Source organism: Maniola jurtina, chromosome 2 (genome assembly GCF_905333055.1).
Source record: "Maniola jurtina chromosome 2, ilManJurt1.1, whole genome shotgun sequence".
Taxonomy (NCBI): Eukaryota; Metazoa; Arthropoda; class Insecta; order Lepidoptera; family Nymphalidae; genus Maniola; species Maniola jurtina.
Genome location: NC_060030.1, coordinates 9,033,718 through 9,060,881, shown reverse-complemented (window position 1 = coordinate 9,060,881; position 27,164 = coordinate 9,033,718). Strand labels below are relative to the sequence as shown.

Below are 27,164 nucleotides of genomic sequence, written 5' to 3'. Positions count from 1 at the left end.
CGAGATAAGTCTCAAAGCGGTTCCAGCTAACAGGCTCAGTCTAGTAGCGAGGGAACTGTAGGTATTCGAGAGTTTTCTAACTTTCTAGCATTGCCCTCTGTTTCTCCATTGTTTTCTGATTGGTCTTGTTTAACCATGATTTATCATACTATATATCTGTTCCCCGTGACCTGATTTTTCCCCACAACTGCGTTTATTTCCATAAACTTGCACCTCTGAGGCACAGTTCATAGGTAGAGGTCACAGATCATTGAGCTAGAATTAATTATATGGGCAATTGACTATTATTATTGTGTCTTACATACGAATTGTATGGCGTGAAAAAATCGCCTGTGTTGTCGCCTCTTGCCAGGCTAAAAAATCTATCTAAGTACATGATATTTTTTTTATATACAACAAACAAGTGTTGGCTTACGTACGTACGTACGTATGTACGTACTCGTAACTCGAATTGAATGACACTCTCTACTGATTAACGAAGAACCATGGAGGCACCTGTCCTTCTAACTATAGTTACATAAGTATACTTATTTAGTTCAAATTCAATTTATATACAGATCAAATCAAAGTTTGATACACAGCCTTGTACACAACTTATGCCAATGTGGTATAATATGATTGTTGTTTGTTAGTTATTACTTATTTACATACCTAACAATATTTTCGCAAGCTCAATTTGCCTCGTTTTCTTCTATTACTTGAGCTTAAACAGAAACAAGCCAGTCAAAGTGGTTCCGACTTCCGACTAACAGGCTTTAGTACTTGTATAAGCGAGTTTCTCGACAATATTGCAGTCTGTTTTGATATAAAATGTTGATGTGAAATGTATGAACAATCTTCTGTACCAATATCCCGGTTGTGAAATGTAATGCAAGTGCATTACAGAGTGAGTGCAAGCAATTTTCTGTGTCTGGCGGAAAACTGTATCGTTACGACTTCGAGTAAAAGCATTTGTTGTATGAATTTTCGAATAGAATAGTCGCAGTTGATGGAATTTATTCCAGGCTAGTGAATATGTAAGTTATAGACGTTCTGCTTACAGAACTTTATTTATTTCTACTTAAATATAGAAATGAAGACGATGCCCATGACTTAATCCACGTGGGCTTAGGTTTTCGAAAATCCCGTGGAAACTCTTTGATTTTCCGGGGTAGAAGTATCTTATAGTCACATCCGGGAAGTTAGTTATCCCGTATCACATTGATGATGCCCGCGACTTCATCCACGTGGATTTAGGTTTTTTTTAAATCCCGTGGGAACTCTGCGATTTTACGGGAGAAAAAGTGGCCATGAAAGTTGTTGTGTCATGAAAGCTAACAGACAGACAGACTGACCATACTTTCATATTTATAACTAATTTCATATTTATTAGGAAAAGTAGGATTGGGACTGTTATTCTTGCTATTTCTATCTTTTGGCAACATCATTCACGTAACGATAGGTTTAGTTACACACAGGAAAAAATGATAGCTTTTGGTGCAACCATAATCAAATATATAGAAAAGTAGCGTAGAAAGCAACACAATTATTTAATATTATACCTATCCACAAGCGCAATGCAAACTAAATATGTAACTGTAATAACTGCAATTTTCTGAAAAATGCAATCTTAACCGGTAGTAATGCATATTTTTACCCCGAGGGTAAATCTCGCCAAAGCGATTAATCTCTCTTAATGTGAAAATGTAGTGGCTGTACTTGCATATAATTCTTACGCTGTGCAACTTTGTGCGATAGGTTTCCGGTGCATATGCGTTGCAAAATAGTTCTTATACTTAACGTGGTAAAGTTTATACTTATGTTGTGGTAATACAAACGCTTTGGTGTACAAGACGTGGTTTGAACTTAAGAAATAATTACCACCATTTCAAAGGGCTTGCCAGTGTTAATGAAAAAAAAATGTAGCTCTATTCACAAAGAACAGCAATGCCCAGTACCTAGCGAGTAAATAATACTCAGCTATTCTTTAATTAAATACTTCTGAGATTATCTAGGAATATAAGAAAATGCCGAATATCAAGAATTATATAGCTGTAGGGCAGTGTAGGGGGATCCAAACTGTTGTAGACACTTGTCCGACCGCCAACGTTTAGCGAGAAAAGAATTGAGCTAAAAACTAGAAACGAGTTGATAAGCCACGAGAAGCGATTGTATAGTTGGGATAGTTTTGCCGCTGGGCTATGAATGAGTAGGTATATTGAGTTTGACGGGTGATTACTCGCACCAGTCGCCGAGACCGGGACATACATTTGATTCCGCGCAAAACTGCGTGAGTGTTTTGGCCGACAAGAGCGCTGAAGGAGTTTTTTACTTTGATAGCTGTAGTCGCTGCGACAAACTAGCGGTGGGAGAGTTCTCGTCAATAGTGTACACAATCAGCCATCAACTATTAATATATTTATCTCTTTTATAGACAGTTTCAGTAGGTACACTACATATATTATGAGGAGCTAAGCCTTCGGAGCCATATATATTAATATTTCTTTCGCGTGCTAACTATATATTATTGAGTATAATTTAGGTAAATGGAGCCTTAATGTACTGTACCAAGAGTTGCGTGCTGACTCAGTGACTGTAGATTTCTAAATAAGTTATGTATCCAATGACTGCGATATGATTTGATTATGGTATGTGAAATAACGGCTATTCGGAAAAATAATGATGTTACAAACTACAAAAGTGCTCACTAACACACGCTTCTGCAGTATTAGCGACATACATAGGTACCTTACCGCCTACATCACAAACTGGCAACGTGATAGTGCCATAATTAATAATAATTTATTATGGCACTACCACGTCCTAAATCACTATGAAACTGCATATTTTAGCTAAAGCTTCGTACTTATATCCACTAGAGGTGGTTTCCGATCTAAGCAGTACTTGATGATTAAAATGGACGCCAAACAGTACAACTGTTTTAAAGCCACCATCTTTTACCGAGGTTTTGTACAGTGCCATAGTTAGTACCTAGTTATTACGTAGTATACAAATTGCATGACAGTCCGTACTTTACAATCTATAAAAACACGTTTTTATTAAATAACACAATCACAAATAGTTCATAAGCTTCTGTCTCTATATTTTTATCCGATAAAAATGCTGAAAGCGGATTTTGTATGAATCACAATAACTGGACTGTAGGTAAATCCAATGTGCTTTCACAAAAATACCAGTACAATTTTAAGCTACTAGGTTAATTTGATATAGTGTTTTGAAACAATGGGCAGGTTCGTATCACAGTTGTATTCAGTCCAGCGTACAATAGATAAAGATCATAAATGAAGCCTCAATGAACAAAGCGATAGCTTCGATATAATCAGATGATGATAATATTTTGAGCATTGAATATAATGCTCTGATTTTAATAACTAATCTCACTGATGGGCTCTGAAATTTAAAGTTCATTACCTATTAATATTATAAACGCGAAAGTTTGTATGTATTGATGGGTGTATGGATGTTTGTTGAACACCAGTTAGTTCTATACATTCTATATTACATACTTTTAGTAAAAGTGTAGAGTTATCGAATTTTGGAAAACGCACGCATTAGAAGCATACAAATTAAGTAATTGTCATCAAATGTGTAGGTCCTACATACAATTGGAGCTAAACTAAAAAAACTGATTACCGAAATAATTAATAACGAGATATAGTACGCGTCGAACATATCCACATACATAACAACAACATAACATATCCATATACATAAGTATTTAATATTCGATATCAAGCCCGTAAACGGTAAAACATACTGCTTATTAAAGTCTGAATTAGAGTGAGTAGACCGATATCAGATTAATATTTAACAGGATTCAGAGCTAACACCTGCTATAAGGAAATGATACAAAAATAATACTAACCAAAAAATAGTACCTTCAAGGCTAAAACGAAGATTGAGTACACAATTTAATTTACCATGAAAATAATGCCAATTATTCAGCCTGTTTTACGTCTTCTGGATGTATAGACCTTATAATTTTTGGTACATAAATAAAATATAAAAAAAAAACCTTTACGAGAGATGCCATGTTCCTCATCCACCCATTTCCCGTTACTTTCTAAGGTCATCAGTCCAGCGTGCAGCGGGCTAAATGTCGTCCCATGCTACGCTTGCCTGTACGCCGTCTTCATTTCAGAACACATCCGCCCAATGGGGACAGAAACGGTCTCCCTATTGCCATTTCAGCTTGCTACCCTGTTGATGATCCCAAATAACTAACATAAAGACAACAAAAAACAGCCTTCAAATTGAAAAGCAGTATAATGTAGGCTAAGCTAATCGGCCAAAGTGTATTATGTAATCTGCATACAAAAATTGTATTGCACCTATAAAGGTAAGTAGATATACTTAGTTCATTGAGCTTGTCTGAAAAAGTAAACCGCTTTGTTTATTTTGCTTACTTTTGACTTGTGACCGTAATATTATCACTTGTAATATTTTCTGGAAAACGTTATTTATCGTAAAGGGAGACGACGTCTGTACCTATCCGAGGGCGAACTGCAACGCAATAACTAAATTTTCTTTGCAGTTGAGAAAAGTAATATGTGAGGTGGGTGTAACAAAGGATGATAGCGAGCGGGAACGCTATTGTGCAGATCAGACGTTGCGGGTAGCCGTATTGCAACCTGCGCTGCCTAGTGTTGTACTCAGAGCCGTAAAACCAGTTAAAATGATCCTATAAGGGTTCCATTTTTCCTTTTGAGGTACGGAACCCTAAAAATGCCTAGTGTTAGGTATAAGAGGCACCTCATTTTTAACCGACTTCCAAAAAAGTTGGAGGTTCGTCGGAATCTTTTTTTTTTATGTATGTTCCCGATTACTCAAAGACCCCTGGACCGATTTGGAAAATGTTTGAGTTAGTTGATTAAAGTTACGTTTCTATTTTTATTATAAGTTAGGTTTAGACATATACACCCATGAGACACCCGTTTCTAAGCATAGACATTTTACAACAGCGAATTAGTAGTATGTACATATTATGTACTAGGCGATATAACAATAGTTTTCCCAGGCACACTACACTATAAGGGTTTATTAATGGCTAAATAGTTTTCTATGCTTACACTTATCTGCAATTTTACCGGTGGGCAAGTGCTGGTGCAGACTTAGTTCACGCTGCTTAGAAGTTACTCCATTATTGTACTGTAATTTCATTCGTAGTCAACACTATTGCAACCTCCCGCGAGCTACAGAAGTATGGAGCTACGCGTCCGCCCGCCCGCCTTTCTTTACCCATACGAAATACATTTCCCTTACCTCCATTTGTTTAACGAAACATTCTTTACCAATGCAAATCTATTTAATGTGCAAATACCATGTTTTGCAGGTATGTAAATAAAGACACATCTCGTCTAAATACTCGTAGGTTAGTCTTTTAAAAAAAATTAAGTAGGTACACATAAGTTAAGATTAATCTGTTTACCTTTTTTTTAGCTTTTAATAATGTTACTCTGTAGTAATGGTACCTTTTCAACACTCATGTCATGTCCATATCTATAGTAGACTATTATATAGCACTCAAAATAAACAAACTAAGTGGATCTCTTATAAAATCAATGGTATAGCAGATATTTTCATCAAAACAGATTAAAGCTTATTTTTAAACATTTGTAGTTAATTTTGTGGACTAATATAAAAAAAATACTTAAAGGAATTATTTTCAATAGGGAAATTAAAATTATGTAGGTACGTAACTCCTGAAAATAGCATGCGTGAAGTTATTCGTAAAAACAGTGTTTTTATCGACATCAACTTTTCTAAATAATGCTATTATGTTATTAGATATCAAAAAAATATTCGGCAAGGTTCACATAGGTAGGTGGGATTTCTGAAAATACTTTCCTAGCTTACCTTACTATCATAAAGAAAACCTAAAATCCCTAGAAAACACGCAAAATTTTAAGTTCCTAGAAATGTACAGTGATATATCGATCAGTTTCTTCTTTTAAATGAATAGAATAGGTATTCAAAATATACTAGTTATTGAACTATTCTAATTCTGAATATAATTATTACGTATCAGCAGTTCAATATTATGTACTATGGAGGAAATTTGTACCTATATGTGACGGAAATTTGCGGCGAGCCAGCCAGCTCGCACTATTTGCTTTACCACCGATAATATACATAGGATCTCTACATAAACGGTATACCATAATGTCACCACGTTACAGCTAATAGAAGAGGTTATCATTTCCACTAACGTTAAATTAACTGGTGTTGTTATTTATTTTGTTTTGTTTTTGATTGGTGTTATTTACTTTGTTTTGTTTTTGATTGGTGTTATTTACTTTCAACTGATCACAAATGTGATAGTTGACTAATTTAGTTATCGAATATTGATTTCAATTTCCCATTCCAAATAGTTTTAAAGATCTCTCTATTGCAGCGGTACGAATGCTCATCTCGCAAGAAAATCCAATGAGCCCAAACACGGCGAAACGATCATGCGTGCTTGAGGAGTTCCTTTATACATTTTCTAGCCGAGGTTCAATAGCTATCTTCAATATCTACCGTCTAGTTCTATTGTTGAAAGTATGGTACTAGACCCACAGATTTGACACCATGATGCTTGACCACAATCACACCTGATGGAAAGTGATGATGTGGTTTAAGATGGGACGCCAGCCTATTATATTTTGTCTGTGTCCACTATATTAAATTCCTAAAGTTAAGCTATAGATTTAAGAAGATGTAATATAATGTTTAGCAGCTTACAGGCAATACTGAGTAATCAAACGTAATTTCAATTAATCCGGCTCTGATAGATAGATACCGGAAACCAGAACCGCCTTAATGGCTTGATTTACATAGCTTTATTTACTTCCTATCCTCCCTTCTATTAAAACGACAGCGGGATCTCCCTGATTCGTAATAGATAGAGTATAGACAGAATACTAAATATTACTAGAATACTAGATATTACCAGTATGGAACACCATGGTAATGGCCACTATAATAGGTACTACTTGTATTTTACGTAAAAGTATGCAGGGAAAGTTACCTGCAATAATATCCCTCGATTGAATTTTGATATTTCACGCTCTTATGCCACGGTGTCCCCAGCAATTTCTTTTGTGACTGGTCTGATATCGTCTGACCAATCAAAGAGGGGTCTGTCTTCATGGGAATAGAGATTTCAGTGAATATCGAGGATCGCAGCTATATTTTCCAGCTAGAGTGATCCACCCATTATTATTTACAGTTTAAGCACTAGCTGATGTCCGCGACTTCATCCGGGTGTTTTTGGGTTTTTAAAATCCCTTGGGAACTCTTTAATTTTCCAGGATAAAAAGTATTCATGTCACATTACAGGTCTTTAACGATATACATGCAAAAAATTATGCCGATCCGTAGCTCCGTCGCGACGTGATTGAAGGACAAACACACAAATAAACACACTTTCGCATTTATAATATGGGTAGTGAATGAAATCTACGCGTAAATAATATTCGAAAGCCATTCAAAAGCTTCATTATTTCATACTGTATATTTATAAAATAAGGGATTCAAACTACCTTCGTATTTACTTGTAGAAAATAATCCATGAAAATGATGTATGAACATATTCCGTGATATAAACACATAATAAAATTTCGCCTTTATTCAAATAAATGGTTTTATGTTACATTATTAACGTTACAATACGAAGCGTGGTAAAGTATTTAAGCTTGAATAATTTAAATAGTCGACTAAATAAATATACAAGCCGCAGGGTAGGTACCTACTTGCGTCGAGTGCGTGAGGCACGCAACTAACGCTTTTATTTTCCATTCATAGTTCATAGTATATAAACTGTGTTCAGTTATTCTATTTAATGAATTCATTAAATATGTATATTTATAACATAAAATAGTTGATTACCCTTCGGAGAGTGCAATTGTGAAGATACGCTAAAACGTCACGACGGTCTATCTTTCATTATTGTGTTTTTTGCTAGACTAATTTCGATTTAAGTTAGTATGTATGTACCTATTTTTTTTTTTATAAGAAAACAGACCTTAAGTTGCCAAGTGCCAGTCGGACTCGCACACAGATGGTCCAATCGTAATAATGAATGTCATTTTTTCAAATTTTGATGGTGGCCATTTTGAAATTTTTATTATTTGTTGTTATAGTGGCCACAAAAATACACATTCTATGAACATTTCAACTACACGTACAAGTACCTATTACTTTTTCAAACAAATAGACGAACGAATGGACAACGGACGGATAGTATACCTAAGTAATAGGGTTCCGGTCACCGACGACACCCTGCGGGTACGGATCTCTAAAAACCGCCATTATGACGAGTCCGAGATCACTCTTTACTGCAGATTAAACGGTTGCAGAGATTTGCGAGAGGGTCGAGGGAGAAAATAATTATGCACAATCAAGTTTATAATGCCCCATGTATTATATACTTTATCGAGTGTTTGAAGTTATTTATTTATTAATTCAATCATTAACAGGGCTCTCTCCGTCACTCGTTTCCACTCGTTTCATACAATCGTAGTTCCAATTTCATTTGAATATTAAGCAACCAAAGTCCATGAAATTTTGCAGACATATTCTAGAAACTAATATCTGTGTCTGTAGTGTTTTAGATTTTTCTAAAAATATGTAGTTTTAAAATTACAGGGGCTCCAAGATTTGTATGAAAATTTTAAGACCGCGTAAATTTGAAACCGAATATTTTAACAGAAATCTGGAAAACCACAGACATAGATATTAGTTTCTAGAATATGTCTGCAAAATTTCATGGACTTTGGTTGCTTAATATTCAAATGAAATTGGAACTACGATTGTATGAAACGAGTGGAAACGAGTGACGGAGAGAGCCCTCTTAAGATCTGTCTGTTATAAAAAACTTCAATGCTCTTCAAAGCTCTGCTGCTTACGCGGTTAGAAAGATTCGACAATTAACTGACGTGGAGACCGCAAAGATAGTATATTTTGCTTATTTTCATAGTATTATGTCTTATGGAATCTTAATATGGGGTAGAGCGGCAGATATTGGGAGAATTTTTGTATTACAAAAAAGGGCAATACGCGCAATTTATAACTTAAAACCACGCGATTCACTTCGAGAAAAATTTAAGGAAATAGGTATCCTTACCGTAGCCTCTCAATATATTTACAACAACATAATTTTTGTAAGACAAAATATTCTTAGTTACAAGAGGGTTGGCGATCTACACAACAGGCTGACTAGACACCGTAACAGGCTTGCGACTCCTACACTCCGTCTCAGGAAGGTCCAAAAGTCATTTGTGGGAATGGGTATAATCTTCTATAACAAAATTCCTCAGTCAATTTTGGACTTGCCTTTACACAGGTTCAAAAAATCTATTAAAAATATGCTCTTGAGAAAAGCATATTATACTATCGAAGATTATGTAAATGATAAAAAAGCGTGGATTTGAACTTCGATTCGCTCCAGCAATGCGCAGGACTTCAATTGCTTTTATACATGGCATAATATTGTATATCAAATCTTTGAAAAGAGCAACCGCCGAGTTTCTTGCTGGTTCTTCTCGGTAGGAAAGGCATTCCGAACCAGTGGTAGATGCTTTTGACGATTCGAAAGAACTTGTAAAAGTCTAATTGAATAAAAACATTTTGAATTTGAATTTGAATTTGAATTTGAATTTGAATTTGAATTTGAATGAAAAATCTTGCCAATTTTTGCTGAAAGTTCACCGGTGAACGCTCGAGATGGCTTCCTTATAGTCGATATAATATTTTCGCCTCCAACATCGACACCGATAGTGAAGTAGTAGTCAAGGAACTCGCGTGAACAAAAGAGCCTGTTAGTCGAAACCACTTAAAGTTAGACAGACTTTACAAAGAGATTTCTTAACTCCTGTCAGGAGTTCAACGAAACTGCAGAAGAAGGAAGCAAACCGGTCACAAAGTGAGTAATTGGCAAAAGAGTGGTAGATCTCGCGTAGTTCAAGCGGAAATAAATCCACAGCTCCGTCCGTGAGCGGTAATTGAGTTCGGTCTGCACTCCAATTAATTTACGTTGCGAGCACATAAAATACATCTGGAAAACCTACGTCGTCGGTTTCATAGTCGCCTCGTTGGGCAAATGTACGAGATAGACGAGATGAAGAGGAACGAACGGAGCATGTTGTTTTTTCACAAGAATTGAAATCTTGATAGGGACTAGATAGTCGTAGATGAAGAGATAGATGGATGTGTTGCAAATAAGAATATATAAACCTCTGTAACATTGTACAGTACGCGACAGGTTGACATGGCAATCGGGGTATGAGGCGGGGGGGACGTCTCGCACACCCGCACGTCACCCGCGCCGGGTTTGCGCGGGGGCTGAGCCGGGCCCATCCCCACCTCGATGGCCATGTCAACATGTCGCGACTACATTGTTGAATTTCACATCCATGTTCAGTATTGAACCACTTGCACTGACCTGAAATTAATTTAGTTAGGCACTTACTACAAGTTTAATAGGTATATGAGAATAGATTTCAAGCCGATAACCTAAATGCTAAAATGAGGTCATTAGTTATAGGAGATATAGGTAAGTACTTATTTAGTTTTCAAACACCTCCAAGCTACAGTCAGCAAAGTAACTATCAGTATCTATTTTTTTCCTTTATCCCATAAAGCACAATCCCTTATACAGCAGTCAAGTTGATGGCATTTTCCAGGAATTGTTGCCTCTAAGTAGGTAAGTTAAGTTTGTAACTTATGCTAAGTATTACAAAAGGACACTTATTCAATGCTCATAGTCGTAGAGAGATACCTACTCGTATCTTATATGAATATCTATGATCGATCTTGTAGGCGATTATATTCCGCGTCTGAAGGCTCAATCTCGTGAGAGGATAATCTCTTAGGCAGACTTCCTCATCGATATTCCAAAGGATATTATGAAATGTGGTTCCTCTTATAACGGAATTCTTTCCGGGAAGGATTTCTCGAGGACGTATTAAATATGTTCGGATTATAATAATAGATGGAAATAGAGCACGACTATTTTTATTTACTTACTTACCCAATACGTCTACTTAGCATAATATTATAATGTCATGTAAATTGTAATGTTTTTTTAATATCTTCATTTTTAACCCCCGACCCAAAAAGAGGGGTGTTATAAGTTTGACGTGTGTATCTGTGTATCTGTCTGTGGCATCGTAGCTCCTAGACTAATGAACCGATTTTAATTTAGTTTTTTTGTTTGAAAGGTGGCTTGTTCGAGAGTGTTCTTAGCTATAATCCAAGAAAATCGGTTCAGCCGTTTGAAAGTTATCAGCTCTTTTCTAGTTACTGTAACCTTCACTTGTCGAGTCACTATGTGTTAATCCAGGGTATAATCTATCTCCATTCCAAATTGCATCCAAATCCGTTCCGCCGTTTTAGCATGATTGAGTAACAAATATCCAAACATCCACACTTTCACATTTATAATTTTAGTAGGATGAAATTTAAATAAAATTTTAGCTGATTATTTTACCCGCTTTCATATTTTTTTAATATCTAAGTATATTCAATAGGCACAAGCATTTAGGGACAAGACTTCATTTTATGTGTAGACACCTATTCACTGAATAAGCATGAAATTCGGGCAAACGTCATTTAAAGAAACCGTAAATCGCCTGAAATAAGATATGCCGTCCTAATCCTGTAAAATTTACCGAGTCTGAAGACCTTCCGATGTTTTGCCCGCCAATCCCGGCATTTGCAAGTTAAGAGGGCTCTCTCCGTCACTCGTTTCATACAATCGTAGTTCCGATTTCATTTGAATATTAAGCAACCAAAGTCCATGAAATTTTGCAGACATATTCTAGAAACTAATATCTATGTCTGTGGTTTTCCAGATTTCTGTTAAAATATTCGGTTTCAAAGTTACGCGGTCTTTAAAATTTACATACAAATCTTTGATCCCCTGTAATTTTAAAACTACATATTTTTAGAAAAATCTAAAACACCACAGACACAGATATTAGTTTCTAGAATATGTCTGCAAAATTTCATAGACTTTGGTTGCTTAATATTCAAATAAAATCGGAACTACGATTGTATGAAACGAGTGGAAACGAGTGACGGAGAGAGCCCTGTTAAGTACGAGCACTCTTGCGACTTCGCTCTAACACAGATATCGTCATGCCTTGAAGTTGGAAATATCATCAAGCAAGTGGTTCACATGCTTATATTTTCTAATGCCCTGAGTTGTAACTATGGAATGCTGAATGAGTCTAGACTAGCAAATCAAGTAATAAAATTAAAGTATCTAGCAATAAAAATTAAAGTACCTACTTCTCTACTTCTAAATAAATTCGGAAAAATAATCGGAAATTAGTTCGTCAGCTTAGATGTAATTTGAATTGATGCCACGAGAAAAGTACGTATAGATACCTATTAGATCTACATCAAGTTAGCGAATGTGGATAAAGATATTTTTTACTTGTAGTATTTCAAAGGGTAAGTTTAGGTACTAAATTACATTTTTATTAATTTAGCAAAGACTTCAAGCAGTTACAGTTTTTCCTACCTCTGATCATCGATGCCTCTGATACTATAGCGATGCTAGTAGATCATTAGTGTCAGTTGTGTACTTAGTCAGTAGCTAGAAATGCTTTTTTAAATACCAAGGACTTCACCCCGTTGCAATCTTCTATTACGAGTAGAAGTCTGAATCAACCCTATTCTATAATAGATTACGTTTCTTTATGAGTTTTTCCTAGCTTTTATACTATAGCCATAATAGTAGATCAAGTAGACAGTGGTGCAATCTACTATTACGAGTACAACCGTATTCCATAGTAGATCACGTTTCTATACGAGTTTTTTCCTACCTTTGATACCATGATAGTAGATCAAGTAGACAATGGTGCAATCTTCTATTACGAGTACAACCCTATTCCATATTAGATCACGTTTCTATATGAGTTTTTCCTACCTTTCATACCAGAGCGATGATAGTAGATCAAGTAGACATGGTGCCCTCTTCTATTACGAATACAACCCTATTCCATATTAGATCACGTTTCTATATGAGTTTTTCCTACCTTTCATACCAGAGCGATGATAGTAGATCAAGTAGACAATGGTGCCCTCTTCTATTACGAGTACAACCGTATTCCATAGTAGATCACGTTTCTTTACGAGTTTTTGCCTACCTTTTATACCTACTATAGCGATGATAGTAGATCAAGTAGACAGTGGTGCAATCTTCTATTACGAGTTCAACCGTATTCCATATTAAATCACGTTTCTTTACGAGTTTTTGCCTACCTTTTATACCTACTATAGCGATGATAGTAGATCAAGTAGACAGTGGTGCAATCTTCTATTACGAGTACAACCGTATTCCATATTATATCACGTTTCTGTATGAGTTTTTTCCTACCTTTGATACTAGAGCGATGATAGTAGATCAAGTAGGCAGTGGTGCAATCTTTTATTACGAGTACAATTATATTCCATATTAGATCACGTTTCTTTATGAGTTTCTTTGATACGATAGCCATGATAGTAGATCAAGTAGACAGTGGTGCAATCTTCTATTACGAGTACAACCGTATTCCATATTATATCACGTTTCTGTATGAGTTTTTCCTACCTTTCATACCAGAGCGATGATAGTAGATCAAGTAGACAGTGGTGCAATCTTTTATTACGAGTACAATTATATTCCATAGTAGATCACGTTTCTATACGAGTTTTTTCCTACCTTTGATACCATGATAGTAGATCAAGTAGACAATGGTGCAATCTTCTATTACGAGTACAACCGTATTCCATATTAGATCACGTTTCTGTATGAGTTTTTCCTACCTTTCATACCTAGAGCGATGATAGTAGATCAAGTAGACATGGTGCCCTCTTCTATTACGAGTACAACCGTATTCCATATTAGATCACTTTTCTGTATGAGTTTTTCCTACCTTTCATACCAGAGCGATGATAGTAGATCAAGTAGACGACAGTGGTATAGTCAGAGCTTTACAGTAGGTAGGTACAGTAGGTACGTTTATAACTCCTTTGTTCTCGCGTGATGCAGTGTTGGAGGCGGCCGGTCGCACAAATCAATGTAATGCTGCAAAGCGATCCAAATGAAAAACGTTCGTCTAGACTAGGACCAGTAACATAAAATACATCGGAAAATATCCGTGAAAATGTCCTTGATAGTAAAATTTAAAAGCTGTTGTAAAGGAAAAACATTACTAAGTCAATCATTATCCAAGTTATAAATGCGAAAGTGTGTTTGTTTTGTTTTGTTTGTTGGTTTTTCCTTTAATCACGCCGCAACGGAGTAACGGATAGACGTGATTTGTTATTTCATATTTGGTGTTGTGTGCAGGCTAGTAGTTGATAGAAGTAAATTGAATGCTGGTGGACTTATTGGGCCTTGACACAGGACGTATAATGATAAACTAAGCAGAAAAATGCGAAAAGAGTGAAATTAGTATGTTGGTAGGTATGAAACAAACGAAAGGTAAAGGTTTTAGCCGTAGGTTTAAGCTTACCTATTCAATGAATGATAAATAAGTAGGTAAATACATGGTGTAACCACAACGCTAATACAAACAAAGACAGGTGGATACTGATGATTACTGATAAGATGCCATAAAAAAACTACGAAAAAAATTATGTTTTTTTTAAAAGTTCAATACAATATATTGCAAATAAAACGTCTAACTGACGCTGGAGGTTAACGAACGTTCCGTAAATAGGTCACTCGAAATCAATGCCACGTCGTAGGTGGGGCATTGACCCGAGTTTTGCAAGCTATACAATGCCCGGTTTGAAAAATACTAAAACACTAAAACTACAAGGTAAGGCACATAGGTATTGGCATTGGATTGTGTCTAGTATATTTGGTAGCATTCTGGTTACACCCTGTATATTGTGTGGTGTTGCCAACATTTTCCGTCGCGCGTTTCAGACCTAATCCTGCGAAACGAGAACGACACGAGTGAGAAGGTTAGGTCTAGAGTCTAGACTGTATACTCCCGCCAGGCAAAGGCTGTTAGCGGCTTAATTAATATAATCAGATGGATTGCAAATTGCAATTAAGCATTGCTTTATATCTACCTTCCATAGAAACCTTTACAATTTAATTAACGCGCTATTTCAAAGTAATTCTATCAATGCCTCTCATTCGTTCATGTTTGTGAAAGTTGGATCACATCATAAGCATTTAAACTCGCAGAATAGATCAAAGTCAAAGTCAAAATCATTTATTCAAAATAGGTAGTATTTATTGTAACATCTTTTGTTTGTCCGATTTGTTAGATTTGAAAGATGATAAAATGGTGATAATTAATTACGTAAACGATCAGAAGAATTACCTATACTCCTCAATCCTTTATCAGAGAGGTGTAAGTAACATTTGGTTCGTATCCATCTTGTTTTAAACAGGCCGCCACAAATGCAACGTCAGATATTGTTAATATCACGGACCTAATTATTTATAGGTTTCCAATTTCCAGAGGCTTACCTAGCTATAATCTACCTAGATACATGCACGTTTCGGCCGCCACCGACCCAAAGAGAGGAGTTTTAGAAGTTTGACTGTTGTCATATAAAAAATTATCGCTCAAAAAGATGGCTCGATTTTCATGCGGATTTTCTCCAGTTCATTCAAGAGAATTCGTATGTGTGGGCGTATAACGCTAGTATTTATATGCCTTTACGTAAACAGCTTGCATGCCTACTAGGCACATAATGCTACTAGGCATGCAAGCTGTTTATTGCCCACCATACAGTCAGCTACAAAGCTAGGTTTGCAGTTTGCACCCGTCCAGAGTCGCTTGTATTGGCGTGGCGGGCGCAAGCCTAGCTTTGTTGCTGACTGTACGTACTCGTATCTGAGCTTTTGAAACAGTCTGTCTTGCAAATCGATGCAATAAATGCAAGGCATGGCAACGCAAGGCTCGTCTAGACACGAATCAGCTTCAATTCTGACAGTTTTTAACTAATATAATCAGGCGGATTGCAATTATGTATACGGTAGGTATAGCTAGCTACCTAGCTCTTCGTCTTCACGCTCCTTTTTGACTTTTTATATAGTGATTAAGTGCACATAATTAGTGGTACTTACTGATACCCTTAAATAGGTTATCCTTAGCCCTTATGAAATCAATAAAAAATATTAGATACCCTTTTGCACCTAAATTAATTATTATAATGTACTTAGGCTTGGTATTGAATTACGAATTACCTTCCTATCTATAGAACGGTTCCAAAATCTTAAAATCGTAAATAGGCCGTAAAATCGTGCTCTACTGACACCAATCCCTAAGAAACAAAGGTAAAAATCCATTGAAATCTAGATGATGCCCTCGACTTCGTCCGCGTGGATTAAGGTTTTTTTTTAAATCCCGTGGGATGATATCCGTCCCTGGGATGCAGGCTGTTACTGTATCAAATGTCAGAATCTGTTAAATGGGTGGGCCGTGAAAAGCTAGCAGACAGACAGACAGACACACTTTCGCATTCAAGTATAATATTTATAATTTATTATTACCTTATATTAGGTATTAATTTATAATATTTATAATTAATTACCTACTCGTTCGTATTTCAAAAATCTATTCCGTTTTATAAATTATACGTACATTGAAAATCTTTTTCCATAATTTTTCCATCCGCTTGTCGCGCCGCCTGCGGCAAACTTGAGTACTAAGTGAATGTCATACAGCGACATCTAACCAACGATTGTTGAACTAGCGCGTTACTTACTGGATATTCATATAGATGTCACTTAAAATTAATTTTTATTTTTATTATCGAATGCATTTATTGTGTAAAATTATTTAATAAGAAAAATTAAGACATCGATTTGCACGATCAACTTCTAAAAATCTTAAACAATTAAAAACAAAGATCTCTTTCTAGCATGCACTGTTTAGATTGTTTTTGTCTAAGTTTTTATAACAAGTATTAATTAAAATTGCATAAAGAATTAAATTTTGCTGAAAAATAACATAAATAAAGCATCTTTAAAATATATTTAATGTGTTGTTAAAATTTCACCCGTGTAACATATGACGAGGTGGCCGAGTGGTTAAGGCGTTGGACTGCTAATCCAATGTGCTCTGCACGCGTGGGTTCGAATCCCATCCTCGTCGATATTTTTGTTAACAGCATAGGTCCACTTTGTAATTTATTAGTAACTGGTATTTATTTTGATACAAGATCGGTATGGAATGTACTACCTGTAACCTGACGTAAAAGGTCACCACTTTTGCCGACTGAACCGAAATCTTGTTTATTATTTTGTCTATGGTAGTGATGTTTTGAAAAGTTTCCCTCATTATTATTAATTTATTATTATTATTCTGTGACACTAATTAAATATAGCTACACCTATAACCGTACTAATATGAGAAAGTGTGTCTGTCTGTTAACTTTCACGACCCATCCGTTTAACCGATTTTGACGAAAGGTACAGAGATAGCTTCCAAGTTCCATCAGAGATGGACAAAGACTACCTGGTAGCCGGACCAATACATGAATGATTAATCGGAATTCAACTTATCATAATTTTTCCAAACTGTCATGACTCTCATATGAAACTTAATGTTTTACGTCATTAGGTGGATCTATATACCTACTTCTTATTGCGGAAGACTAAAGAGTTCCCACAGGAATTCTATAAACTTTAAATCCACGCGGTTGAAGTCGCGTACAGAAACTACTAATAATAAAATAAATTGCGAACAGTTTCGACCAACATCTTAAGAAACTGTCGCTTAACTGTTGGATCAAGGGTAAGATACAGAAGGCAGTGGTTCTTGAGACGGCACGCATTGTGAGGAGGTTCCTCACTCTGGAGCCCTGACCACTGGCGGCTTGGGTCCAACCCACCCCGCTGCTAGTGGGAGCCATTTTATCATATTTTTATTCAATGTTTTTTTTTTTTTCCGTTACTTTAGTTTTTTGTTGTTTATGTTATTTTATTTCTCTTTTGTTTCTGTTATTTATTGATTTTGTTGTTGATGTTATTTTATTTTTTGTTCTTTCTGTGTTTCTGTTATTTTTTCTGTTGTTTTTGTTATTTTATTGTTTGTTGTTTAATTGTTTAAAAATTGGATAAAATGTGAAAAATAAATAAATGAGAGAATTAAAAATTAATAAATTAATTATAATTAATAAGTATTAATACGAAAAGCAAATCGGACCTATAACATTACCTACCTAACTTTCATAGACCGACACTGCCTATTTATTTAGGACAGACTTGTTAATTCGGAACGTAAGTAGGTATAGGTAAGTACCTACCGACTGACTATATACTTTATGTATGTCTTTAGAATATAGATAGATGTAATTGGGTCACATAATAGGCATAGATACCTGCTTAGATAATAGTTATACCTATCCTATTTGTACGGTTAGGTATGCATGTTTTTCTATTCAGAAAACTAACAGGGTAGCAGGTTTCGCCACAATCAATGTTATCGCCGTAATCGCCAACGAAAAATAGATATAGGTACCTAGGTAGATAACAGCCAGCCCAGTACGGCTATCATTAGTTACGAATTTATCTAGACCTGCTTTCATTATCTTATCAGGCATTACTGCCCTTTATTTTACAAGTCTTTGCGAGGTATGCATTGGGTGCGCCCCGAGGAACAAAGTAGACGGATAAAATATATTCATTGTGTCATTTTTTGATAAATTTATATTATTTAGAACAGAGACCATGAAATTTATGTTAATGAAAATTATGTGTAGTGAAAAGTGATTGTTACAGTTTTTCAGTGCCCTATATTATTTACTAAACTTACCTAGGTATCTGGATTTTTCAAGGATATTGTGGATTCTTGTTTAAATGCGCTTTAGAGGTAGGTACCTAGTACTCACCTTACCTACTATGCCAACGAAGATAAGAAACTAAACTAGTTACTATAATACATGCATATTATTGTCTCGTCATAGATAGATAGATAGATAGATAGAAACTCTTTATTGCACACAAAAACACATATAAGGATAACAACACAGTAAGAAGAAAACAGAAAAAAACAATTGTGTGCAAAGGCGGCCTTATTGCTTGGAGCAATCTCTACCAGGCAACCTTTGCTCATCGTCATCTTCATCGTCAACACCAGCCCATTTGCTGCATTCATTCATTTGAGTCTAAATAGCCCTTAGTTACTATAATAGTGGACTAACTAATTAATTATATTATTGTTTACAAAATTTACACATTCATATCTCGTCTCGTCTCGTCATCTTCATCGTCGACACCAGCACAAAAGCAGCGCATTTGCTGCATTCATTAATTTGAGTCCAAATATCCAAGGGCAATACAACCAAGAGATTTTATTTACATCGTTGTGGCCGTTTTGGCTGATTTAGTTACTCGTTATTCCGTTGATGAGTTCTGCTCTTTTGTCTTGAGTGGTCTTCATCTCATCACCCGATACATAGGTCTCTTTTAGAGACTCCCACATGCCACGGTCTTGCGTTGCCAGTCCAGCAGCAGAGTCCAGCCTTACGACTTTTTCGATCTCCTCTGCATATCCACCGATATGCAGAGGAGATCGAAATGGAGATTAGGTGCCCCATTACACCTAATGGGGCACCTAATGTTCTAAGGGGCACCTAGACTACGCAATGAAACGTCCTTTCTAAAGCCAGCCGTCTAAAGCTAATCTACTAACTCTATAACTGTCTAAAGTGGATAGTTTATTAATATAATTTTTAGAGTTCCGTACCTCAAAAGGAAAAACGGAATCCTTATAGGATCACTTTGTTGTCTGTCTGTCTGTCAGTCTGTCGTGTCTGTCAAGAAAACCTATAAGGTAGGTACTTCCCGTTGACCTAGAATCAAGAAATTTGGCAGCTAGTTAGTTGGAAGAAAAATCCAAAAACCGTGAATTTGTGTTTACATCACAAATAAATATTTCAATTGTCAAAGTAAGATAACTATACCAAGTGGGGTATCATATAAAAGGGCTTTACCCATACATTCTAAAACAGATTTTTATTTATTTTATTGCATAATAGCTTTTGATTTATCGTGCAAAATGTCGAAGAAAATAAAGAAAATAAATAAAGTACGGAACCCTCGGTGCGCGAGTCTGACTCGCACTTGGCCGGGTTTTCACTGATAAAATTGCGTTGTGTATTTATTAGATTTTATACTTTATAATATACTTACACTATTGATATGGTTGACTGATGACTAAAAATATCATAACAAGTTCGTCATCGATAAATCCACTATCACTTCAATGAGCATTTCCTTCTTTTCAGGCTAAGCTTAACATTTTAGACTTTAGTGATTCACAGAAATTCTTTGTTTATAATTTATCATGCAGTCTACAATAAGTTAATCTAGCATGAAATAGATATACGGCAAATAGATGCAAAACTTATAGAGCCTGAGTAGATATATGGCAAATAGAAGCAAAACTTATAGAGCCTGAGTATCTAAGTCATCAACTGTAAGCTATACCTAAATTCTCAAGCCATCTTTTATTGACACCTAGCATACCGAATAAATTAATCAATAGGTACCTATTATCTACCTACTGTAATATAAAGATAAGTAAGTCCTGACTCACACACTGATTGACTCATTAACGTCCAGCCCAAACCCTTGGATCTAGAAAGCTGAAATTTTGGACAGAAAGATTCTTGCGTAATGTAGCGTAGCAATAAGATTTTTCGGAATTCCTACGGGATAGGAAATAAAGAGGATTAAAGTATAGTTTCGCCGCGCGAAGTCGAGTTTGGCCTCTAGTAGATGTAGACAGAGAAATAGCAAGTACTACTTGTGAAAAAGTAGTATTTTAGTAGGCACTTTTCACAGGGAGTGAAAAGTGCCTACTTTTCACTCCCTGTGAAAAGTAGGCACTCCCTGGTATTGAATTTTTCGAAATCGAATCAAAATCTCTGACTAAATATGCCACTGACTTACGCCATTGCGCTTAGTAATTATTTTATCATTAATCATAATGTCTAAAAATTGAAATTCGGTGTCCTTATCTTTTATTAGGGAACTATAATAATTCAATTATTTTCTTACAGAAACTGCCAGCATGCTTTGGTTGGCTATAATAATTTTAGCCGCACCCAGCTATGTGCGTGCTCAAGCCACCGCTCAAACTAACGTAGCTCCAGATCTAAGAGAATGTTACACAGACCCAAGACTGTTGGACAGGAACAATCTACCACCAGCAACAATGCCCGTCCTTATAAGTATCATACAAAGCATTGAAGATAATCCCAATGCTAGTAATTTCGATTTGCGCCAACTGAGCGTGTTGATTTTGCAGGCGTAAGTAAATCAGATAGATTCTTACTTAGTTACTTACTTATGAACTGTTTAATTTAGAGTAAATTGTATTTATAGACTACCGCTTGGCCGCAACCAGACCTGCTAGCCTATGGTAACCAAGCAAAGAACGTGAAAATAATTCCTAAATTCACATTTGTTCACAGATTTAGACAAGACGGTATAGAATACCATCAGCCAGACAGTTCCATCGCCACTACAACTAATGTGCTGCCCTTTGCACCGACATTCCATTCTTTCTACCGTAACAAATTGCTGTTAAGCAGAATTCTGCCAAGGAATTTGCAAAATTTGTCCAATAACACTGTCAATTCTCCTCTAAAGGTTTGTTATTGTTGTGCAACGTGACCTGTGATATTATTTTTGAATATAGTTTAGCTGAATGAATCATAATCTCCATGTTATGTTCCAGTGTGCACTTCATCGAATGCTTTCAACTACAGTGGATGCTCGCGTTCGTGGCGATGAGAACAGATGCAACCAACTGTCGCAGTATCGAGCTTTAAGAACTGCTCGTGGTTTGAGAGAACATTTACTTAAAGATGATTTTGAAATGTTGGACGTAGCTACACTGTTAGTATTTTATCTCTAAATAAATATACCTTGTTTACTGAATCGAGATCACATAGGGCGTTCGCTTTTGCACAATTGCTATAGAAGTGAAAAGGACACCTTGATTGGTCAGTGCGTGTGATCATCGCCCTAAAATGTAAGAATATTGCCAACTACAAAATACCTTAAAGATTGTCAGCTATTGCCCGTGTCTTATTAAAGATTTCACAAGAAAGGTTTATTTATGTTCACTTTAATTCTGTAAACTAGGTAGAAAAAATAGAATAGGTTAGTCCGCCCTTGAGAAACTATTCTTTCAAAATTTGTTACAGAAATTCAGCAAAGAAAACCGGTCAAATGAGGCAATACAATCCAAACGATGAAGTTGAAGTTTCAAATCTTAATCATTTCGATTTATCTGAGCGTCAAACATTGCTACTAAGTCAATGCCCGATTTTGGATGGTGTGGTTAGTACTCGATGGGGGGCAGTTTCAGCGGGAAATGTCATCGCAGGCATAGCAGCCGGAGCACAACCTCAGACTATACCGATCTCAGAGTTAGCAAGGGGTTCCATCATTAACCAACCCAATATTCAATCATTTGTGACAGCATTATACCCGGCTACATTAGCAGGTAAAGGTCCAAATAACCAGTAGATATAATTAATATAATCTCGTGTTTTAGTAATGTTTTAGTAATTGATCACTGTTAATGTAGAGAATTTAATGAATACGAATTTTTGCAGGAGACTTAGCTGAAGCGGTGCTTATACAAAACTCAGAAAGAGGTAGCCAATCAATATCAGTAGGCACTGCTGGTAGTTGGAATTCGACACAAGCGCCTAGATATTTCATGATACATGCACCGAACGGGCTTAACAATATTGAAATGACAGACCCTGAAATGCGCGGTGATATCGACGGCTTTGTTTTAGGCAGTTCTATAACTACACTTTTACAGAGTGCTAGTCAAATAAGGCTTTCTCAAGTTCTCGATATGTACTATACTGCTAGGGTAAGAATTATTATCGAAGAGTATTATGTGTGATTAACTTATCAGTTATTCTGAACCATAATTAAGTTGATCGAAATTGAATACAGCCAACAAAAAATAAGTCGTTCAACAGAATAAGTAATTATTTTCAATATTTTATTTAGAATGGTGTATTGGATCCAACACGAAGAGCTTGCAATCGTCAAACTCTCAGTCAAGAAGTTATTCCAACCGCTAATTTAGTAGCAGAGACATTAGCATTCACTGCGGTATTAGATACGAATATGCCTTTGCGTGGTACAATCATAGGGGGATTAGAACAGCCTGTCAATAGTGCTGTTTCAAATTTCCAATCTTATGCAAGTAAGTAGTGCCTAAGTTTATTAAATTATACGGACCTTTGATTAAATTATACGGGCCGAAATATGATTTAGTTATTGTAATATTAATCACCATATAGGTAATATTTACTAACATATTTGTTATGAATTTTCAGGAAACAATATGAACGACCTTAACTGTGAATTCACAGAAAGTAATACGGTTGACTTTCGCCTAAGAACTAATCTCTACCTCGTTGTTGATGTATCGTGGCCGTACCAAACCATATATCCGGCAATCTCTTATCTTCTTGATAAAATAGAGGTTGGAAAGTACGGATCAAGTGTAACTTTACTAACTGCCTTCGATGGAAGTATTGTAATCAATAAAATCTTCTCTCTAGCAGATTTTCATGCTGAATATACATTATCAAGGCATCAATCCAGTAAGTTTAGAGCCCTAGTTTTTATCTTATCAAAAATAGGTAAGGAAAATATTCGTGAATCATAATATATTAATATTTCTGATAATTTCAGTGCTTGGCGGAGTTAATCTAGAAACTACATTAACAAATATCCGCCTAATGATGAGTAGTGAACTAGACAATGAAAGAACAGCCAATTACGTTGGCGGAAACTCTACAGTACTTCTCTTTCTACTAAATTCTGGCGTTCAAAGCAATCTCGCGGCTATGGAACAAGCTAGAATATTGAACGAAACTGTACCAGGTAATATAAAGCTATAAATAATATTCTTCAGATTTAATTTGAAGCGCGAAGGTCTAAGAAACTAATTTGATTTTATATTTTATTTTTGCAGATCTAAGGGTTTTGTATGCTAGTTCAACGAATCAATTTGACGCTTTGTGGCAATTAGTCCGTGATATGCATAAGGATATTTTAACAATAGCATTAAGTTCCGATGGTACTAATGTTGAACGTAACATGAATTCTGTACTTTCAAGAGTTGAACTTAGTAAGTTTCTTGTGTATAAACTACCTGTTGTTTTATATTTATCTGAAGGTCTTCTGATCTAACAGAAATTAATATCAACAGTAGGTACAAGGAATTCAAAGAATTTGTATAATGATACCGATATACTTTCATAACTTTTACGTTGCTATTTCAGCTGGAAGAAGAATTATAAACCCTACTTGTGGATCAGATTTCCCATCTAGCGCAAAATCCGGCCAAGTTCATTTTTTAGATCATGTCGAGCCTGGCTATATCAATTACTACTCTATTAGCCCTAATTATTTTTACAATTATAATGACAACAGTAAAGTTCGCATCACACGATCTACTGCTGGTGTGGGTAATCTCGTGGTTTGTCAATCAAGATCATGGAGCCAACCTAGGTAAGCATAGTCTCATAAAAGCTGATTTTTCAATTTCCAAATGAGATGTTCTGTCGTTGTTGTAATCCGGAAATTTTGATCTGAGTCCCCAAAGAGGTAGTATAAACATTCATCCATGCGAGGCCCTTAGTACCTAATCTATTTTATGACAGCTGGTGACATAGAAGCGATGCTTGGTGCACTTATCTCTTCCAATCAAAAACAGAAATAAGCTACGACGTTAGACATAAAACTTTCTTAGGAAATGAGGAGATTAGGAAAATCACAGTTACCGATAAAGCTCAATATGTCGCGAAGCTGTAAATTTAAGTACCAGGTGAGATACACAATGCGGAGAGCAACGAGATTGGGGGACCTTCGGCCCCTTACCAGGTAGCCTCAGGGGTGGGCAAACTTGTGGTGGCTAATGAAATTAAGTGGCAGACAGCCATTGAACATAGATGTAACTTGACCACGGTTAGTGGAAATCTCCACCAATGGCAGAGCATCAGTCGAGAATGCAACGTGACAACCTATTTATCTATTCAAAGTTTAAGTTAGGTATTGGGTACTACGATACACCTATTCAGAAATATTATTAATTGCAGGCAAACAAATACAAGCGTTGGCGCAGAAGAAAGCGACGTAGTTTGTCAGACAATAGCAACTTCTGGTACTCGCGATGTAGAGATCAGCTTGCGAGGTGCCTGTAATGGACATATGACAATTAATTCTTGTCCATTCTTCCACATTTCTGTGCAGTCGGTCTTACCCACCACTACTACTGCTTTGACTGCAGTTTGCACAGGTAAGAAGACTTTTCCTTATAATATCTTTTAATTATCGGCAGTAGGTACCATATAAGTTTTTATTAAACTCCGTATTTACTTAAAAATGCGAAAGTATATCTGTCTGTTTGTTATCCTGTCACGACGATCCGATTAACCGATTTTAATGTTTGGTGGCTAGGTACCAGTTTAGTTTGGGGAGATGGGTTGCGCCCGGAGTTTGCAACTTTTATTCTGGAAAATCAATGAGATCTTTTCTTCCGAATTTTGTACGAAAAAGCATTCAAAGGGAGCACGACCAGTATCGATACATAATATATCTAGAATATATCACACGATATGGCTATTCCATAAATCATGCGCTCACGAATGAATTTTACTTCTTTACAGAAAGGGTCTGCAGATTTCCATACGACATCAGGTACCAAGTGCAAATAGAAGACTTCGGGTGCTTCAGCGGATGTGGAAGCACGACAGTCAGCCTGACTCTATTACTTTTCGTATTTCTCTATAACCTTCTTTGAAATCTTAATATAGGTTTTTAAATAGCTTTTTTTTAATGACTGCATATACTGCTACTTGCCAGAGTAACCCCAGGTTACATACCTTAATTGCTAGTAATTTTCATAATATGTTTTATATTTCGATTAAAAATTAAGATCATTGATTTGCATATAGGGTTTTAAAATATAATCAAGTTGGACAAGTATGTGCCCTTCAAAAATCTGCTAATCATACTGCATTCCGTATGGGAACTACATACGTACTACACAATGATAACCGATACTAATTTTGAACCACCAAATAGATTTACCGTTAGTTAGGATATTTTGTTTTAAGCTGTAACGTTATAAGTACGAGTAGGTATTAGGTACACATTTTTGACGATGTTATACTTATTTTTATTTTTATTAATAAATACTTCTCCGCTAGTCCACACAATACGTTACGAAGTACCTACCTATCTACATTTGTACATAATTTACATCCTGTCTAAGAAGAAATTGAACTATGTATACTATACTAACATCTACGAACCTACCTACCTACCTACTTTGCCTTGCCTAAATCTAGTGTGTCCAGCAGCTGTAGACTAAACTTTTACATGCAGGGTAAACTAAATTATCTTGTATTGTAAATAAGAAGTTTATGTAAGTACCTAGTTGGTTTATTGTAGGGTACGTATTTTCGTACCTACGTACCCTACAATAAACCAACTACCTACAGCTGTAACATATAATAATTATAATTATAACTAGAAATGAAATATCATTTGTCATATTATTAACTTGTGAAGATACAACTTGTGTAGAGTAGATTGAGTAGATAAGTATTTTTGAATTATTTTTGTTTTGATAGGAGGTATTAACGTAAGTTAGAAATTAGCATAAACCTGATTCAAATCATACGTTTACAAGAAAAGTCCCAGCTGTTTTTTTAAAGTATGTTATTTATTTGGCATTAAATGAAGAAGTGTAGCTGAAACGATATTTGGATGAGTTTTTTTAAATAAAATTTTACTTTGCGAAATGATTTTTATTTGCATGTGGAAACGAATTATAGGTAGGTAAGTACTTACGTACCTACATAGCAAGTTTCTAGGAGTACAAAAATCTTTAAATCAAATCATCACCTTATCATCACCAACTGTTGATGTTGATTTGACAATTAATATTATAAATTAACAGTTCTTAAATACAAACGACTTAGGCTTTGATGATGGTTCAGGTATGGGTGTATTTACCCTAGGAGCAATAGAGCCATGGCCCCTGAGTGGCAGACGACGTCGAGGGGCGACGACGAGTTTTTCATAATAATTACTACCCCATACCTAGATATTCTATTTTATGGCTTTTAGACTTTACTTGCCTAAAAATATTTTAATATGCCTAGATACC

At 35.8% G+C, this 27,164-nt stretch overlaps 1 protein-coding gene and 1 non-coding gene across 3 annotated transcripts; both read left to right on the top strand.

The window, feature by feature from the left end:
- Positions 1 to 5,601: 5,601 nt before the first annotated feature.
- LOC123872922 lies at positions 5,602 to 26,796 on the top strand. 2 transcript variants are annotated; one of them, XM_045917526.1, is made up of 14 exons: positions 18,463 to 18,630; positions 18,661 to 18,812; positions 21,007 to 21,256; positions 21,421 to 21,598; positions 21,687 to 21,847; positions 22,159 to 22,460; positions 22,573 to 22,841; positions 22,985 to 23,183; positions 23,317 to 23,586; positions 23,678 to 23,869; positions 23,961 to 24,116; positions 24,271 to 24,499; positions 25,087 to 25,286; positions 25,657 to 26,796. In XM_045917526.1, exons 2-14 carry the CDS (start codon positions 18,800 to 18,802, stop codon positions 25,788 to 25,790), a joined length of 2,553 nt encoding a protein of 850 aa, XP_045773482.1. In that variant the 5' UTR covers positions 18,463 to 18,630; positions 18,661 to 18,799; the 3' UTR covers positions 25,791 to 26,796. The 2 variants fall into 2 exon arrangements, with proteins under 2 accessions (XP_045773490.1, XP_045773482.1); XM_045917534.1 differs by lacking the exons at positions 18,463 to 18,630; positions 18,661 to 18,812; positions 21,007 to 21,256; positions 21,421 to 21,598 and adding exons at positions 5,602 to 5,618; positions 9,931 to 9,937 and having other exon boundaries at positions 21,653 to 21,847.
- Positions 17,012 to 17,093, top strand: Trnas-gcu. The gene has a single exon. It is a non-coding gene; the product is annotated as a tRNA-Ser (tRNA).
- Positions 26,797 to 27,164: the final 368 nt, after the last annotated feature.